The sequence below is a fragment of the Oncorhynchus mykiss genome, chromosome 16 (genome assembly GCF_013265735.2).
Source record: "Oncorhynchus mykiss isolate Arlee chromosome 16, USDA_OmykA_1.1, whole genome shotgun sequence".
Lineage (NCBI taxonomy): Eukaryota > Metazoa > Chordata > Actinopteri > Salmoniformes > Salmonidae > Oncorhynchus > Oncorhynchus mykiss.
In genome coordinates this window covers 10909668-10929903 of record NC_048580.1, presented here as the reverse complement: position 1 = coordinate 10929903, position 20236 = coordinate 10909668, and the positions used below count along the sequence as shown (strand labels likewise).

Sequence of the window (20236 nt, the reverse complement as noted above, 5' to 3'; positions counted from 1 at the left end):
ATTGCAAATGTATTTCTGTACTTTAAAATACAAAGTACATGTATTTACGCAACATGTAAAGTGTTGGTCCCATGTTTCTGGAGCTGAAATAAAGATCCCATGCACAAAAAGCTTATTTCTCTTAAATTTGTGCACAAATTTGTTTGTATCCCTGTTAGTGAGCATTTCCCCTTTGCCAAGATAATCCATCCACCTTACAGGTGTGGCATATCAAGAAGCTGATTAAACAGCATGATCATGTCACAGGTGTACCTTGTGCTGGGGACAATTAAAGGCCACTCTAAAATGTGTAGTTTTTCAGACAACACAATGCCACAGACGTCTCAAGTTTTGAGAGAGTGATGACTTGCTGACTGCAGAAATATCCACCAGAGCTGTTGCCAGATAATTTAATGTCCATTTCTCAACCATAAGCCGCTTCCAACATCGTTTTAGAAAATGTGGCTATACATCCAACCGGCCTCACAACCGCAGACCCCGTGTAACCACACCAGCCCAGGACCTTCACATCAGAACAGCACCGTTTTTGTTTAATTTATCGTAGCAGTAGGTTTTCTGAACGCAGCCCAGCATCCAATTCTTGCCATCTGCCACCAGTCAAGTTGTTTTTACACAGTGGAATTATGCAACAGATGTAAGGCTTTTCTTGATTGGCAGGTATACAGTACCAGTTAAAAGTTTGGACACACCTACTTGATCTTCTTGATCTTCAACTTCCCTTTGTTGTTGCTTTAAAGTAGATTCCCCTCTCTCTTTCTCTCTGATTAAATGACTTGCATTGCTGCTTTTCAATTTCATCTGTTTTTACTTCAAACACATTTAAAGCAGATCAAGTAGACTAAAAGTAAATCAATTTAAATATCATAGCAGCTATTTTCCCTCAGCAATCATCGAGATGGCAATAGGCTAGAAGACCGAGAGACACTAGGAAGATGGCAAATGTCAAGTATGTTTTTTTCATCATATTCAAAATTTGCATCAAAATAAATGGCTTACGGTGCCTAAAGTAGTGAGAGAACAAAACCTAAGTGAAAAACTATGATGTTTAGGACAGTGAATCTGCTGTATGAATCCAAAGGAGGAACAGGCAGAATTGTACAGCTGTATACACCCACATCAACAAAGGATTCAGTGTCTGGGTATATTTCAAAATATATTTTTCTCATTAAATAATTTTCAGAAAACCAATCTAGGATGGGCTCTATGGAATTACTCCATTATTTTCTATCTATATTTACCTCTGCAAGTCAGTTAAGAACAAACACTTATTTTTGATGATGGCCTAGGAACAGTGTGCTAACTGCCTTGTTCAGGGGCAGAACAACAGATATTTACTTTGACAGCTCGGGGATTCGATCCTGCAACATCTTTACAAGTCCAACGCTCTAACCACTAGGCTACCTACCTTCCCTTCATATTTGCAAATTGGTATTGCAGATCTACAGCCTATATTCAAATGATGCGGACATGTTTTCTTAACAACATCACTGTGAAATGCTTTTATTATTTTTTGTAATAATAGTGCCTGCTGCCCTGGTAAGGGCAGGGGTGAGGTGTCCGTGTAATGAATGCAATAATGTATGAGGACAACAATAATTAATGGCATAGACACAGGTAGCAATGTTATTGCTACTCTCTCTCTCCCTCTCTCTCTCTCTCTCTCTCTCTCTCTCTCTCTCTTTCTCAAGTCAACACAACTCAAATTGCTTCATTGGCATGACGTAACAATGTACATCATGCCAAAGAGTACTTTGAAAATTAAGTGATTAATTTACAATATTATACGAAATTAAAATAATAATAATAATCAAAATTGTAAACGGGACAATCGGTAACAATAATCTAGGGTAAGAATAACCATACACATGGACAAAAACAATGGCATAGAGGACATGTGCAGGTTGGTTGGTCTGTCAGACACTGTCCCTCACCTTATAGCAGGCATCTCTCTCTGTCTCTCTCGCTATCAATTCAATTCAATAGAAAAGGTTTGATTGGCACACAGCAAATTGGCCAGAGTTACCTAGTGTTGATTTTTCAGTGTAACATTTCTACTGTTGATTAATGAGTTACATTAACTCTGTAAGAGTAAAAAATAACTGTCAGCGGTGTACAAGAACCCCAGTGTTGGTGTTAATAATGGTTGAGTTGGATTGTGTCAGTTTTACTCTGTGGAGCGTATAAGCGCCCGTATACTAGGTTGGGTTTGCTCCTAGCAGAACTCGGCTAGGCGAAGCCAATGCCTGTGCCTCACATACTCCCTTAAAAGACCTTCGAATGAAAAACAAGAAAAAGGTTTGTCCCCCTTGAGACGCCATAGCAACAATATAGCCAGTATACGCGTCCTTAAATTTGTCAGAATTAATCTAAGATCAATCAAAAAATCTGTAATTAATTTAGACGTTTTTTGCCAAAGAGGTCTTAGTTGTGTAATTTTACATCTAACTAGGATGTTTGATACAGTATAACTGTTTCGACTGGTAAGCAGGTTATAAACACTCCCATCGAAACCATGCCCATTGCTATATCATATTTCCCAGCAAGCTCTGCTGTAGGTAGATTTTTTTAGGAATTGTTTTAATATCTGTTTTTTTTTTGCATTGATTGATTGATTAATCTTATGCTACACAAGTATAAATAACATATTTTTCTAAACTAATTCAATCATTTAGTCATTTGCCCATCACTGGCATATGTTTTTGCAGTTTAAAATGTTTTAGGTAGTCTCCTTTATCAAAGTTCCTAAACCTCACAGTCATTCTGAATGCAGGTTCCAACAGTTGGATATCCTAACCCTGACTGGATTCCAAGCCAGTGTAATGTGACTAGCAGGCATGATGTGGCATGTAAACCAGGAGTTTCAGGCAGCTGTGTAAGGGTAAAGCTAGGCCTTCAAAGTAAGGCCTTATGATATATTTAATGTATTGTCATAAAGATTTGAATGATAACATTCAGCTAGGAACTCACTTGGTGAAGGCCATAGGACTGAACAGGAATAAACTCAACAACCATGTCTCAGTCACTAACAAATACAGCCATGGTTTGTAACTCTACAAGTGACGCAAAATGGGGATACCTAGTCAGTTGTACAACTGAATGCATTCAATTGAAATGTGCTAACCCAACCCCTCTGAATCAGCGAGGTGTGGGGGGCTGACTTAATAGACATCCACATCATCGGTGCCCAGGGAACAGTGGGTTAAATGCCTTGTTCAGGGGAAGAGCAACAGATTTTTACCTTGTCAGCTCAGGGATTCGATCCAGCAACCTTTCGGTTACTGGCCCAACACTCCTCACCAGGCTACACTGGGAAATACACAAATTAGGCTTTAACCATACAGTGTTAAAACAACAGCCCAAAATGAGTTACTGTAACACTATAGGTGTTAATTTCCCAACACTGAGAAAGTGCAACAGTGTAAGTACTAAGCAAAGTGTTCATTTAACACTGAAAAGTGTGGATGCGTATAGACCGTGTTGATTCAACACTGAATAATTTGCTATGCATTGAAAGTGTTACCACATACATTGCCAAAACAAACATATAGAAATGTATCAAATCAATAATGATAGACCTCTCTCTCTCTCTCTCTCTCTCTCTCTCTCTCTCTCTCTCTCTCTCTAGCCAGCTCCTCCCCTTACCATGAGGGCTGGGTACCACAGTCTCTCATCTACCTGTGCCCGCGTGAGTATGTTTATGGAGCACCGCACGTGCCCGCGCATCATTTTCTGACGGCACTAATCTGGAAGCTCTCCTTGGGCTCGTGGCATCGCCTGGTGCCCGCGTGCCAGAAGACTACTGTCCCAATTTTTCAACTCAGGACATTTAAGTCTATATCGACGATTATACTAACTTTTAAATGGTGTGTGAAAGTTATAGCATATCGACGTTTTTGGGGACTCGCTGGCATCAGTCGGTTGCTTCGTTTTACATTAGGATAACCGTATTTTTATCTAGCCCCAAAAAAACGGTAAGTAGCCTTCACTCTAGGTTTCTCTGTATTAAATGTAGGCTACGTTTAGCCTGCTGTTATTTTTTTTTCGAAGCTACAGTGCAGCCTGTGCATGTGAACTGCGTCAGTGTGTTGTTTGACAGGATGTGTGAGTGGGCACGGAGCTGCGCTAATAAAGGGTTAGCGGGGGGGGAGAGTTGATTTGCCTCAGTGTGCTGATGGCTCAAGCTTCATCGTATTACATGGGTGGATGTGTGAAGTATTGGTGATTATATTGATGAAGATGTTTCTAATCAGACATCAGACATTCTAATAGATGATAAGGGGTTCCTAAAGTTTTCATGAAATGTGGTGTGTAGCAGCGGTGTGTGTGCGTGAGATGCGCGACAGCGCGGAACGTATTGTAGGCCTATCCTACCGCTGAACAGTGAATATGAGCGAAGTACGCCCCCTTGCCGGTGAACGCCCAGTCCGGATGCGGTCCCCTGCTCTCCTGTCCATCACTCTGTCAACGCCAGTTAAAACACCCCGACGGAGTTTTCCCATTCATAGTCATAGAGTAAAGCAGAGGTTTTTAAACTAGGTTATTCCTTTGAACTCTAACTCAGTTTAACTGTCCCTCTTTCCAGGATAACGAGGAGGAAGACACTTCGACCATGGTTGTGTTTACACAGAATGACTGAAACTATATTTCCAAAGAGCAACCGATGCGAGGGACGACGCGAGGGACGAGTACATTTATGGATGGTCTTGGTAGGGCACATTGGAACTCCATTACTGTGTGAATAGCCTACAATTGACTTTTGCTTCCAGGACTCTACCTTTCGTTCTACCTTTGGGTCTGGAGTTTGTGGTTCTGTCTCTCTGGGATTGTAGTTTTGAGGGAGAGTGTGGTGTCATGTCTTGGATATAGACCTTGCTATGAGTCTGGCGTGGAAAGTACCTCGTGGAAGGTGTGCAGCGGGCTACAGACTGGAAGGACTCGACATCGGCAACTGATAGGCTACCCCCGTTTTTACCGAGCGTAATGCACCTGGCATGAAGACAGAGAATGGATATTATTTGGGAACTATTTATTATTCTTCACGCCAATTTCATCATCTGTGTATCAGGTAAGTTTTCAGTCATTGATATTGGTTGGTCCGGTGTGAGACGGACAAAAGGGCAGGTGCATGAGAACGCAGTGAGGAAAATTGATAACGAAGTTGTAAAATGTTGCAGAAAACGTTGAAATGAATGAAAACCTTGTAATGAATGATGTACGCCGTCGATAGTCGGTTCAGTTGATAGGCCAATTGAAATAGAATGAATTGATCGGAAACATTTGAGAACGAAGACATTTACAGATCAGAATCTGCCTGAAACTCGGATTTCACTTAGTTGTGGATGTCACTGGGAACAGATACAATAGGGTAGCCTATAAGATTGTACCCCAAAATATGTTTTTGCTGTATTTCATTATGTTCAGTATTGAATAATGCAAGTGTTATCAACTGATATCAATTATGTCAACTGAACGAATGATTACACGAGGAGAGAGGTCGTGTGAGAATGATTTCGTTGAATGGGAAACAATTAATCAATATTATAATTTATTCGACAGATTTCTTTAATAGGTTTAGACTTGGAGCTGAAGTTTTCAAAAAAAAAATTGTCAGGCGAAATCGAGGTTTATTTCGTTAAATTGTGAATGCAAAGTTTGAGGAAAATATCCTAGAACAGTATTACCACTACTGTTGAACTCTTATGACGAGACAGTTATCCTGTGCTACACGTGCATGAATAACCACGGTACTGATACGGGTTTCAGTGGAGTGGGCTAAATGGGAACGCATGCGTTGGTCATGGCGCGATGGCTGTTCCAGAACTATTAGACTGTTCATGTGAGTGGATAGGTGCTGCGTAGTAGATAGGAACAGTATTGACGTATCTTTATTATGTCAGGCTTGGAGCTAAAATATCAAATTAGTTTGAGTTCGATCGAAAGGGGTAATACTTGTGCCCGTCGGTGAGAGCTGTTTGGGTTGAAGCGCCGCTGGGCTGTACCATCATGCGTACCCCCGTTGATTATTAAGTCAAATGCATTAGCTAGATCCATCATCAATGCAATGCAAGTCCACATGCCAACAATTTCTTATACCACCATTGGAGACGAATGTAATATTGTTTGCAGGGAATCTTTGCGTACAGTAGAGGCATATAGACTAGACTACCCGCCGGCTCTCATATCAAACTCCGATGATACTCGTACAACCTAATATTGAAGCAGGTACCCGTCAAGGGCTGAGTGCTGTACTTGAGAGGCATGTGCCCAATCATTCCCTGTGACGACCAGGGATGTGCGCAAAACCTCCCTCCTTCCCCTCCTCTCTGAGCGCATGTATTACGCACGACTGTCGTTTGGAATTTCCACATCTCCCCTCGAGCCTGACTGCAAATTATGATTATAGGCTAGTTATAAATGACCACTCACGCACATCCCTCCCCTCCTTCCCCTTCCCCTCCCCTTTATCTGTTTCCCCAATTTTTTTTAGGAGGGATGTGTGCAATAATTTGCTGTTCCTCTTCGGTCCGTAGTGAATGGACGTTATTACATTACACACGTTATTACAGACTTGCCAGTGTTGCTTTATGTATCAAATTGTAAAATATGTAGACTAGCTGCCAAACCTTATGCACATATAATCCCTCCCCCTCTTTCGCACAGGCCTGCTATTTCCATGGTAACTCAAGTTTGATACCAGCGGGAATGTGGTTGAGGAGAGTAGCCTACAGAATATTGTAGACTGGAAAGGTTATCTTTAAACATGCCCAGACTGCTCTTTTCCGCAAAAGGTCATTGAAGACACACCATGATGATCAGTTTAAAGACATGCTCTTGAACCTTGGCAACAAGTATTTTTTTAAACCTCCCACTTTGGACTGGATGTGTCCATGTGTAGTTCATACATGCATAATATATTAGCATAATTACTGTTTTACCTCAATTAGCCATGAAATTCCTAGTTTAAAAGCAACTGTTTTTGCCCGAGAGTACTACTTTCAGAACTACTGCTTAAAAGTATACAAAATTACCAGAGAATGTAATCAATTATGTAAAAGGTTAAAGGTTTGAAAAAGTACAGTATTACATGGCTTAGTCTCCTAAAATGATACTATAGGCACAACATAACGTAGTGCGTAAAAATCATCTGTCCTCGGCTTTGCAACACTCACTACTGGATTCCATACTGCCTCAGGAAGCAACTTCATCAAAACAACTGTTCTTCAGGAGCTTCCTGAAATGGGTTTCCATGGCTGAGCTGCCGCACACAAGCCTAAGATCACCATGAGCAATGCCAAGCATCACTCTGGACTGATGAATCACGCTTCACCATCTGGCAGACGACGGACAAATCTTGGTTTGGCGGATGCCAGGAGAATGCTACCTGCCCGAATGCATAGTGCCAACTGTAAAGTTCGGTGGAGGAGGAATAATGGTCTGGGGCTGTTTTTCATGGTTCAGACTAGGTTCCTTAGTGTCAGTGAAGGGAAATCTTAATGCTACAGCATACAATTACATTCTAGACGATTCTGTGCTTCCAACGTTTTGGTGACAGTCTGCGGAAGGTCCTTTCCTGTTTTTCCATGACAATGGCCCCGTGCACACAACGAGGTCCATACATACATGGTTTGTTGAGATCGGTGGGAAGAACTTGACTGGCCTGCACAGACCCTGACCTCAAACCCATCAAACACATTTTGGATGAATTGGAACGCAGACTGCAAGCCAGAATCAGTGCCCGACCTCACTAATTCTCTTGAGGCTGATTTGAAGCAAGTCCCTGCAGCAATGCAGTAATGTTCCAACGTTTAGTGGAAAGGCTATCCAGAAGAGTGGAGGCTGTTATAGTAGCAAAGGGGGGACCAACTCCATATTAATTACCACGATTTTGGAATGAGATGTACAACTAGTAGGTGTCCACATACTGTCCACATCTCTCTCTCTCTCTCTCTCTCTCTCTCTCTCTCTCTCTCTTTCTCTCGTGCTCTCCCTCTCTTTCTCTCTCTCTCTCGTGCTCTCTCTCTCTCTCTCTCTCCCTCTCTCTCTCTCTCTCTTGTGCTCTCTCTCCCCCTCGTTCTCGGGAGATGTAGGGATTTGGAGCTGGTTTGACTGAAGCATCACCTCCAAATATTGCACAGGTGTCTGGAATCAAACTGTTCTCCGCTCTTCTAATTCCCCCAGCCCCATCCATTCTTCCCTAAAAGGACTAGGCTCATATTGGCAGTTATTAGTCTCAAGGATGTTGTAAAAGGTTCATCTATTATTCAATCCCCTATATAACCGACTGGGTCATGAACCCGGGTTGCTCACTCGACTCAAGGTTGCATTAGCCCACTGAGTTAAAGCCGTTTTCGCTGTGAGGTCTCATGCAAGCTTACTCGTTACATGATCGTAGTTTCCTGAAGCACATCTGTTACACACTAACATTTAACACGATCCACGCTTCCACTTGACGGAACTCCAAGTGTGAATGATGCCATTTCCAATGCAACCGTTGTCTTCTTTGTTTTCCTGCCCGTCTGAGTTGTACAGACACCAGATACAGTCCATCCACCATCAGTAGGCCTATAGCCTCTAACAGAGGGGGATAAACACACCCTTGGGTCAATACAGTGATCCAAGACATCCTCTGAATATAATACATACATCAAAACATGTTAGATGGGTCACTGGCTTACTGTAGAACATCTCTCTCCCCTGAGTCTGGATTGGAAGAGAATAGAGCATTACCCATGTGCACATGTATTAATCCAGTAATTACATGGGGTCAAAGCAGACAATTATATGTGTTTGAAAACTCAGTAATGTTGGTAGTTAAGTCCGTGTGTAAGTAGAAATGTCCAACTTGGGCCGTCTAATTATTCCAATCTCCCTATTGGTTTGTTTGTTAACCCGTCTCCCCTGCAACCCTGCTTACTTGAATAATGTGCTCTTGGTCAACGTACCTTGTAGATTGCTTGAAGCTCTAAATGGGAAAACGACAGACAATTGCTGACCACACAACCTGCATATTCACTATGTAGTTGCGTGGGGCAATGGGTCTGACAAAACACAATAGACTTCTAAAACAATCCATCTCTCTAAACCGAATCATTTCCATGTTCCATACGGTTACAGTCTATATAACTTCAACAGATAAATACTATTTCATACCCCCCCCCCCCTGTACAGTAGTAGTAACTGCCTATCATACTCATATCCACGCTCCCCATGGTTGGAGAGGATAGAGAGGAACAGTGTAAACCCATTCACTTCAATTAAAACCCATTCACTTCAATTAGTTACTGACTGAGAACTGTGATATTAATGACAGTTGAATGCTGCTGTTTACTCTTCCGGCTAAAGAGCGTCTCTCATTCGTTTAGAGGAGAGGCATTTACTCTACCATTAAAAATCAGAGCAGGCAGCATTCATGCATTCTCCAGCACAGCGGCTAAAACGGCACTAATTCACCGGCTTTAATTCAAAAGTTCAACATGGGACCCCTTCACTTTCATGTTGGAGGCTCATTTGGGTGACTGCAGGAGGCCTAAATCTCTCTCACTCGCTCTATCGTTTCCTCCCACTCCCTCCCTCTCTCTGAAGTAGGCACAATACCTTTGTGAAAGGTATTTCTAATATTAGTATTAATTTGCATGATTTTATTCATGTCTGTAGCCTGGTAGAATTTATTTAAGTGTTGATAAAGCGTTTAAGCAAGGTTTTAATTTGTATTTTATGTCCCTGAAGCAATACTCTGTGTATTGCTTTAGTTTTTTTTCTCCAAAGTGAGATCATAAAGTAATTACTGCGCTTGCTGCTTATTTATTGTGCTGTGTTTGTTCTTCACTTCGCCGGAAAACAAATCTGTTTGTTTCTCACAGTTTCCCGATATCCGTACAAACCTATTCTATGAATATTACAGTGTTCCAGATGAATGTTTGAATGTATCCATATATATATCATTCCAACTGTCAACTATCTTCAACTTCAACCACCTTAACCTTCTCAAACATAGACCAAAGAGAAAAGACTACGAGACAATAAAGAGTTTTATTTTGAATGAATACCCTTTTAACACACAGACTGGTTTCCCTCTGAGAGAACACAGGAACTGGAGTATCCCTGTGTATCCAGTCATATGGGACTGAAGCGTCTCCGTGCTGCAGAGGTCTGCAGTCAACCTGTCCTCCCTGACTGTGTGTCTCAAACCAACATCCCCACTCCTGTCCCTAACCGCCTCTGCCTGTCTGGACCGCATGGCCACTGTGTGAGTGTGTGAGTGAGTGAGTGAGAGAGAGAGAGAGAGAGAGAGAGAGAGAGAGAGAGAGAGAGAGATAGAGTGTGAGTGAGAGAGAGAGAGAGAGTGTGTGTGTTTTTTTTGGCATGGTGTGTGTGTGTGCCACTCAGATCACCCTCTCTGTCAAGTCTATCAGCCTGTCAGAATGACACGACCTCCACACAGCTGTAATTTACTAGAGGGAGCTGTTTGTTTGTGTATGTGACTGGGAGAGCGTGGTTTAACTGCCAAAACAGCACAGGGCCTCACCATGGTACCACATTGCAGGGTAGCATGAGTAATGCGCAAGCACATAAGCAAGCACTGATAGCCCACCGTATAATAATTGCACACACACACACACACACACACACACACACACACACACACACACACACACACACACACACACACACACACACACACACACACACACACACACACCCTGACTCATTGACTCACTCCCCACAGTGTCCCAATTCGCCTCCACAGCCCTGTCAGGAACACAAACTCTCCAGTCACTAATCTGATAATCCTGTGCAGATGTGTGTCCAGTAATGGGGATATAACGCAGGGTGTACTTTACTGTCTGTGTGGGAGTGTGTGAGAGAGACAGAGCCAGACAGTATTCAGCCTACTATAGTATCCTCTTTCAGTATCCTGATGCAGTTGTTTTTGTTTACCCTTCTTCCGTGATAATTGGTGATCATGCCTGTAACACAAATACACAATTTGCACACTATGCAGTCTCTTGACACAACCAGGTGTGCGCTGGCACTTAGTATTATACCTTAATAATATAGGAAAGAGGAGCCAACTGCAGAATGCAACAGAATACTTATTATTGCTCCCATCTGTCACATGCAATTATGATATCTTTTTCATAATGATGTACCAAATACTCCAATCTACAGAATAAACCAAAGGACCACTTCAACTACAATAACATTCTGAGTAACAGGTTACAGATTTGTTTCTCTTCTTGCTATGACATTGATATGTTGTTGTTTATGTACCTTAGTTGAATGCACTGACTGTCAGTCACTTTGGATAAGAGTATAACTGTATTGTACTCTACTGTACTGTACTTTACTCTACTTTTCTTTATAGTACTGTGTACTGTAATTGTACTGTACTCTGCTGTGCTTTCCTGTACTGTAACTGTGCTGTCCAAACTTGTGAAACATAGATGTTTATGATTGGTTAATCAAAGCTGGTCCGGACTGCACAAAAAAATATATATGAAAAAATGAATGCCATCGTAAAATGCTTAGTGGGAAGCACCTTGACTATAGAACATCTCACAAATCTAAAAGCAGGATCAGTGGAATTCTGGGGCTAGTATAGGGAGATTCCACTATATTGCTTAGGCTACCAGTCATGATGTTTCACGGTCGTGGCTGCCATCCCATTTTTGACACTTTTTATGGCCACTGAATCTCACATATGTACCGTCCTTTGTTTCAGAATAGCAAAGGAGGTAGTACCTATGTGTAGAAAAACACAGTTTGAGTTTTCTCTTCAGATCCACTTTTGGATCCAGGTAGACCCATTAAGAAGTGTAATCCGGGTAGACCCACTAAGAAGTGTAATCCGGGTAGACCCATTAAGAAGTGTAATCCAGGTAGACCCAATAAGAAGTGCAATCAAGGTAGACCCATTAAGAAATGCAATCCAGGTAGACCCATTAAGAAGTGCAATCCAGGTAGACCCGTTAAGAAGTGTAATCCAGGTAGACCCATTAAGAAGTGCATTCCAGGTAAACCCATTAAAAAGTGTAATCCAGGTAGACCCATTAAGACGTATAATGCAGGTAGACCAATTAAGAGGTGTAATCCAGGTAGACCCATTAAGAGGTGTAATCCAGGTAGACCCATTAAGAAGTGCAATCCAGGTAGACCCATTAAGAAGTGCAATCCAGGTAGACCCATTAAGAAGTGCAATCAGGTAGACCCATTAAAAAGTGTAATCCAGGTAGACCCATTAAGAAGTGTAATCCAGGTAGACCCATTAAGAAGTGCAATCCAGGTAGACCCGTTAAGAAGTGTAAATGTTCTGAATCTTGCCACTGGACTAGAAGTACCACCTTTGTGGTTTTCAAACGCAATCGTTAGCTATCTCAATTGCTAATGGATGGAAGGACGCTAGCCTTTCAAAACTCCTTTTAAAGTGAATCCTTTCTTCGCTAAGTGATGAAAAACAATAGAAAGAAAACGTTTCTTTAATTTCTCTGTTAAAAACAGCAACACTTTTCAAGACAGAGAGAGAGACGGAGTTGATCTATTTATCTCCTAGAACCCTCAAACTCAACTCAGGACCTCGAAGCCAGTTCCACTGCATTTTCTTTCATTCTTCCCCTTTAATCAGGGACTGATTTAGACCAGGGACACCAGGTGTGTGCAATTAATTATCAGGTAGAACAGGAAACCAGCAGGCTCTGGACCTCGTAGAGTAAGAGTTGAGTACCCCTGCCCTAGAGCTTTCTCTTCGGCGATACCGTATATTGATATGAACCCAATTTTTCATGTCGTCGGCCCTGTTTTTTAAACCGGCGACCCAGTGGTTTCTGGCCAGCCTCTTTATCCCGACTCGCTAATCTATAGGCTACCTGGCAAAACACTCCTGGCCCGCTATCTATGCTATAGCAAAGCACCCAATTCCCAGCTAGCCCATCGTATAGAGAACAACCTGTCTGTGGAGGCAGCCAAATAAGATTGAGAAAGATTGAGGAGTGTTAGGAAGTCTCCCACGCGTAGCACATTGCTCGCTGCATTTTGGTATAGGAAAGCAAATGCAGATGCTTTGGCTTGATTGAGAGTGTCCTCGAGGGGATGGGCCCCTGACACACACACACAGCTGGGGCCATTATAGGGCCCCACAAACAGAAGCGGTGTGAGTGATAATTGTCTCATAAGTCAATAAGCACAGCTGTCGAAAAGGTCAAGTTTCATTTATGGACAGACGCGTGTCGCTACTGTCTCACTCAGTTTACCCCCTATCTATCTCTCTCTCGCTCTCTCTCTCTCTCTCTCTCTCTCTCTCTCTCTCTCTCTCTCTCTCTCTCTCTGTCATTGTATATATATAGTTATATATATATATATATATATCCTCCTCTATCCTTCTCACCCCCCTCTCTCTCGCACACACACTCTCTCTCTCTCTCTCTCTCTCTCTCTCTCTCTCTGTCTCTCTTTATCTTTCTCTGTTTCTTTCTGCATGGCTGAGCAGGTGGATTGCCACGGTGTCGTGTTGAATATTAATGGCAGAGTTATATGAAAAGTGTTTATTTACAGAGCCTCTTTGCATTTATAGGGGGTTGACATGGACAGGCCAGGCTAGGCCGGGGTAGGCCGAGAGCACAGGGACAGGCAAGGGTAGGCCCGGGGAAGGCTAGGCCGGGATAGGCCAGAGTAGGCCGGACTCACAGGGACAGGCCAGGCTGGGGTAGGAAGGAGGGACAGGCTAGGCCAGGGTAGGCCGGACTCACAGGGACAAGCCAGGCTGGGGTAGGAAGGAGGGACAGGCTAGGCCGGGGTAGGCCGGACTCACAGGGACAAGCCAGGCTGGGGTAGGCCGGAGGGACAGGCTGGGTTCGTGGTAGGCCGGACTCACAGGGACAGGCCAGGCTGGGGTAGGAAGGAGGGACAGGCTAGGCCAGGGTAGGCCGGACTCACAGGGACAAGCCAGGCTGGGGTAGGAAGGAGGGACAGGCTGGGTTCGGGGTAGGCCGGACTCACAGGGACAAGCCAGGCTGGGGTAGGCCGGACTCACAGGGACAGGCTGGGCTGGGGTAGGCCGGAGGGACAGGCTAGGCCGGGGTAGGCCGGACTCACAGGGACAAGCCAGGCTGGGGTAGGCCGGACTCACAGGGACAAACCAGGCTGGGGTAGGCCGGACTCACAGGGACAGGCTGGGTTCGGGGTAGGCCGGAGGGACAGGCTAGGCCGGGGTAGGCCGGACTCACAGGGACAGGCTGGGCCATGGTAGGAAGGAGGGACAGGCTAGGTTTGGGGTAGGCCGGACTCACAGGGACAAGCCAGGCTGGGGTAGGCCGGACTCACAGGGACAGGCTGGGCTGGGGTAGGCCGGAGGGACAGGCTAGGCCGCGGTAGGCCGGACTCACAGGGACAAGCCAGGCTGGGGTAGGCCGGACTCACAGGGACAAACCAGGCTGGGGTAGGCCGGACTCACAGGGACAGGCTGGGTTCGGGGTAGGCCGGAGGGACAGGCTAGGCCGGGGTAGGCCGGACTCACAGGGACAGGCTGGGCCATGGTAGGCCGGACTCACAGGGACAAGCTAGGGCTGGGCAATATGGGCAAAATATCATATCATGGTATTTTGAAAATGTTTGACGGTATGACTGTATTTGATGTTTTTTATTAATAAAAGTTCTACATTTGCTTCATGAGTAGTGTGTTACCATACGGTGGCAACACATATATTCCAAATGATTTCAGTGCGTCTTTCTCCATTCTGATTGTTTTATACTGTTAAATTCAACTTCAACCTAAAATAATTTCCCGCATTTCCATCAATTTCTGCATTTCCTGCACTCATTTGAGATCATTTCCAAACTGCCACGATATGTGTAAAAATAGTAGGCCTTATTTTTTACCAAATGTTGCAATTTTGATTTAAATCAAAACACTTGAGTGAACTTTTGAAATCATGGAAATAGAATGTTTATTATAATTCTATAGCTGGAATATAAATAATAGTGGGCACTTTGAATACAGTGTTGTTTGGCATGGCAATGAATGAAAATGCCATGGACAAGTTATTGTGACAGGGTAGGAACCGAAGTGATGTTCAGTATTTCATAGGGGGCCCTATAATCTTTGGCTACATTAAATCTTTAGTCATATAGCCAACATATTCCTGCTTCCTCTTTGATTTAGAAGATGCTGTTGCAAAAACAACATGCTGATTTAAGCCTCCACCCTTACTGGTATCAGGCTGTATTAGCTAGCTACATTTGCTCTGACTCAGTACTTTTATTAGCTAGCCAGCTAACTAGCGATTAGCATTAGTGGCTAACAGGATTTAGCTTAATTTGCTAAGAAAATACAAACTAGCTGTTTGCAGATGTAAGAAACACAAACTAATATTGTAATTATATAACTCATGTGGTTTTATATTAAGATCAAATTGGAAGCAACATCCCACACAACTGATCATTGTGTACGACACAAATTGATTTGATTATTTATTTACTAACAAACTAAATGATAACACAGGATACACACACACACACACACACACACACACACACACACACACACACACACACACACTCACTCATTCCCTGGTGGTACACTCACACACGGTATAGGTAATTGGTTAGAAACGTAATACGATGAAAACAGGTCCCTAGCGGACTAACACAATATGACACTTGTTACAAAGGAAGGAGAGGTAAAGAGAGAGAGAGGAAGTGAAAGAGAAAAAGACACTTGGATATATTTGGGAACTACGCTCACAGTAATCCTAATACCTTGCCCCGAACTGGCGCTTTTATGGGTAAGAAGTAATGCATGTATTTACAGTTGAAGTCGGATGTTTACATACACTTAGGTTGTAGTCATTAAAACCTGTTTTTCAACCACTCCACAAATGTCTTGGTAACAAACTATAGTTTTGGCAAGTTGGTTAGGTCATCTACTTTGTGCATGACTCAAGTAATTTTTCCAACAATTGTTTACAGACAGATTATTCCACTTACAATTCACTGTATCACAATTCCAGTGGGTCAGAAGTTTACATACACTAAGTTGACTGTGCCTTTAAACAGCTTGGAAAATTCCAGAAAATTATGTTGTGGCTTTAGAGGCATCTGATAGGCTAATTGACATAATTTGAGTCAATTGTAGGTGTACCTGTGGATGTATTTCAAGGCCTACCTCCAAACTCAGTGCCTCTTTGCTTGACATCATGGGGAAATCAGCCAAGACCTCAGAAAAAAAATTGTAGACCTCCACAAGTCTGGTTCATCCTTAGGAGCAATTTCCAAAGGCCTGAAGGTTCCACGTTAATCTGTACAAACAACAGTATGCAAGTATAAACACCATGGGACCACGCAGCCGTCATACTGCTCAGGAAGGAGACACGTTCTGTCTGCTAGAGATTTAGGTACTTTGGTGCGAAAAGTGCATATCAATACCAAAGGACCTTGTGAAGATGCTGGAGGAAACAGGTACAAAAGTATCTGTATCCACAGTAAAATGAGTCCTATATCGACATAACCTGAAAGTCCGCTCAGCAAGGAAGAAGCCACTGCTCCAAAATCGTCATAAAAAACTCCACATGGGGACAAAGATTGCACTTTTTGGAGAAATGTCCTCTGGTCTGATGAAACAAAAATAGAACTGTTTGGCCATAATGACCATTGTTATGTTTGGAGGAAAAAAGGGGAGGCTTGCAAGCCGAAGAACACCATCCCAACCGTGAAACACGGGGGTGGTAGCATCATGTTGTGTGGGTACTTTGCTGCAGGAGGGGCTGGTGCACTTCACAAAATAGATGGCATCATGAGGGAGGAAAATGATTTGGATATGTAGGCAACATCTCAAGGCATCAGTCATGAAGTTAAAGCTTAGTCGCAAATGGGTCTTCCAAATGGACAATTACCCAAAGCATATATCCAAAGTTGTGGCAAAATGGCTTAAGGAAATCGAAGTCAAGGTATTGGAGTGACCATCACAAAGCCCTGACCTCAATCCTATAGAAAATTGGGGGCAGAACTGAAAAAGTGTGTGCGTGCAAGGAGGCCTACAAACCTGACTCAGTTACACTAGCTCTGTCCGGAGGAATGGGCCAGAATTCACCCAACATATTGTGGGAAGCTTGTGGAAGGCTACCCGAAACGTTTGACCCAAGTTAAACAATTTAAAGGCAATGCTACCAAATACTAATTGAGTGTATGTAAACATCTGACCCACATGGAATGTGATGAAAGAAATACAAGCTGAAATGAATCATTCTCTCTACTATTATTCTCACATTTCACATTCTTAAAATAAAGTGGTAATCCTAATTGACCTAATACCTGGAATTTTCACTAGGATTAAATGTCAGGAATTGGGAAAAACTGAGTTTATATATATTTGGCCAAGGTGTATGTAAACTTCCGACTTCAACTCTACGTTTTGAAGGTCTTGGTGGTGTATCTCTGTTGCACCCAGGACTTCATGAAAAGGGTTCCGCTTTGTGAAAAGAGTCCTACTGGGCCTTCTCCTTAGTTCGTACGTGTAAGGCTCTGATTGTCCACAAGAGGTCACAATATCCTTTGCCTTAGTTGTCTGTATTTACTTTCACTCGTTCTGGAAGAGTGGTCTTCTGAGTTGTGATGAGAGCAGTGTGGTCGACGATGATATGAAGAGAATAACCGGATGATGCTACTTAAATTCACTTTCTTAGATACAGTACTTAGAAGAGCTTCTCAACTGTAACATTGATTGTTAGAAAGGCTACTTTGTCTTTTTCAACTCGTGTTGATTTCCAGGGTCGTGATCGATGGAGACCTAGGTGCAGCTTGAATCCTTCTCGTCTGATATGTTAATTCTGAACTCAGTCCTTCATACACTTGGGTAAAAAGTGGCGTTTCCGTCATACTGACACGCTCTCTGAGCTCCCTCGGGCGTGGCTAGTTACGTGGCAAAACATCCAAAACTTTAATCTCGTTGGAAAACTAAAATCACATTCCTATATTAACAAAAGTATTCTCTTCATCCTCAATATTTCCTACACAGCGTAAAGGATGTAAACCTGATATACACAGTATGAAAGCTCTTCAAGTTACAATATTATATCACTTTTATACCATTTTTAATGACATCACAAAATAAGACATTAATGTCCTATAGACCATCCCTCATCATTACCCACATTCGGATGTTGAAATATATTGTTCCAGTGTTCACTTTTGGACCTATAACCTCTCTGGGATATGTGGGACAATAGCGTCCCACCTGGCCAAAAGCCAGTGAAAATGCAGAGCGCCAAATTCAAATAAATTACTATAAAAATCAAACCATGAAATCACACATGCAAGATAGCAAATTAAAGCTACACTTGTTGTGAATCCAGCCAACATGTCAGATTTCAAAAAAGGCTTTTCGGCGAAAGCAAACAATGCTATTATCTGAGGATAGTAAACAGAGAGAGAGAAGCATATTTTAACCCTGCAGGCGCGACACAAAACGCATAAATAAAAATATAATTCATGCTTTACCTTTGATGAGCTTCTTTTGTTGGCACTCCAATATGTCCCATTAACATCATCAAATGGTCCTTTTGTTCGATTAATTCCGCCGTTTTTTATCCAAAATGTCAATTTATTTGGCGCGTTTGATCCAGAAAAACACTGGTTCCAACTCGGTGACTACAAAATATCTCAAAAGTTACCTGTAAACTTTGCCAAAACATTTCAAACTACTTTTGTAATACAACTTTAGGTATTTTAACGTAAATAATTGATAAAATTGAAGACGGGATGATCTGTGTTCAATACAGGAGGAAAACAAACTGTAGCTCGCTTTCTGGTCACGCGCCTCTATCTAACATTACACTTCAAGTTACCCTCGTTCTGGATGGCCACACTTCTTCATTACACAAAGGAAAAACCTCAACCAATTTCTAAAGACTGTTGACATCCAGTAGAAGCGGTAGGAATTCCAAGAAGGTCGCTTAGGAATCTGGATTCCCAATGAAAACTCATTGAAAAGAGAGTGACCTCAAAAAAAAAAGAAAATCTGAATGGTTTGTCCTCGGGGTTTCACCTGCTAAATAAGGTCTGTTATACTCACAGACAGTTTTAGAAACTTCAGACTGTTTTCTATCCAAATCTACTAACAATAGGCATATCTTATCTTCTGGGGATGAGTAGCAGGCAGTTGAATTTTGGCATGCTTTTCATCCAAAGCTCCGAATGCTGCCCACTATCCTAGAGAAGATAACAAAGGAATTCCATTCACCAATACTAGAGACCAAAAGGAGTCATCTGCTGCCTAAAATGTACAACTGATGTGAGGTGTCATAAAACCCCCACACCAATCCCTCCTCCCCTCTGCGGGTGTGAGGGCTCTGTAGATGCTGATACATTGTAACCTGATCTGTGGATCCTCACAGGAGGGTCACTTGCTGTAACCCAGGAAAACCCGAATCTCAGTTTTAAATTCCTCATATAAGCAAAGATGGCGATGAGTTGGGCGGTGTTGATCTGTCCAAATCCAATGGACAGATATTAAGCTCAACTCCACGGCCCATGGGAGACTGGACATTCGCTAGGCGGAGGAGATCGGTGAGGCGGTCTGGCCACCCTTCATCTAACTGTGAAGATCCTATCCAGCTATCAAACAGCTTTGCCCCACTTGAGACAGGCCTACCAGCCCTGGGAGTCAGAATGGATCCTGGTTTTATACAAACAGCCGGCAGCCGCCCAGTGGCACCCTCCCCCACTGCCACCGCAGTTCACGACCACCATCATTGTGGGCAGCTCGATGGAGAGACTGTGTCTGATCCACTGTCACCCAGGAGCCCATGTCCATGACATCAACTTTCTCCTGCCAACAGTTCTGGCCAACTACTCCGATACTGACACCAACGTCACTCATGTTTTAGAGAGTGTTTTAACGACCTTTTTTTTAAACACCCTCGCTAGCACATGGAGGAGAATAAGGATCTCTGGCCCCCTCCCGTGCTACCGAAGGGGTGCGGAACTTTTCAGCCGACTCTTTGCACGGAACGAGCACCTGAATAAACTTTGCAACGACGGGAATGTCTCTTTTTGTGACAACTTTGATTTGCTGTGGGAGCAACCAGTACTTTTGAAAAGAGATGGGATTCATCCTAACTGCAGGGGATCCAGGATTATTTCCAGCAACATCGCAAACTGTTTTAGAGACTGACAGACAGGTTCTGGTAGTGCTCCAGTTCTCCCTGTCAGAATAAGCAACAGAGGACTTGAAAACCTTATCAACTCC

The 20236-nt window shown here is 43.0% G+C and overlaps 1 protein-coding gene across 2 annotated transcripts in view; it reads left to right on the top strand.

Annotated features, from left to right (window-relative positions):
* The first annotated feature begins 3698 nt into the window (after positions 1 to 3698).
* The window catches only part of ca10a (carbonic anhydrase Xa), a 351708-nt gene continuing 335170 nt past the window's right edge, over positions 3699 to 20236 (top strand). The window contains exons 1-2 of one of the 2 annotated variants that reach the window (XM_036946123.1): positions 3699 to 3971; positions 4583 to 5065. In XM_036946123.1, coding sequence (XP_036802018.1) covers positions 5005 to 5065 — 61 coding nt within the window. In that variant the 5' untranslated portion in view covers positions 3699 to 3971; positions 4583 to 5004. The remainder of the gene's footprint in view (positions 3972 to 4582; positions 5066 to 20236) is intronic. The other variant, XM_036946124.1, reaches the window with a different exon arrangement.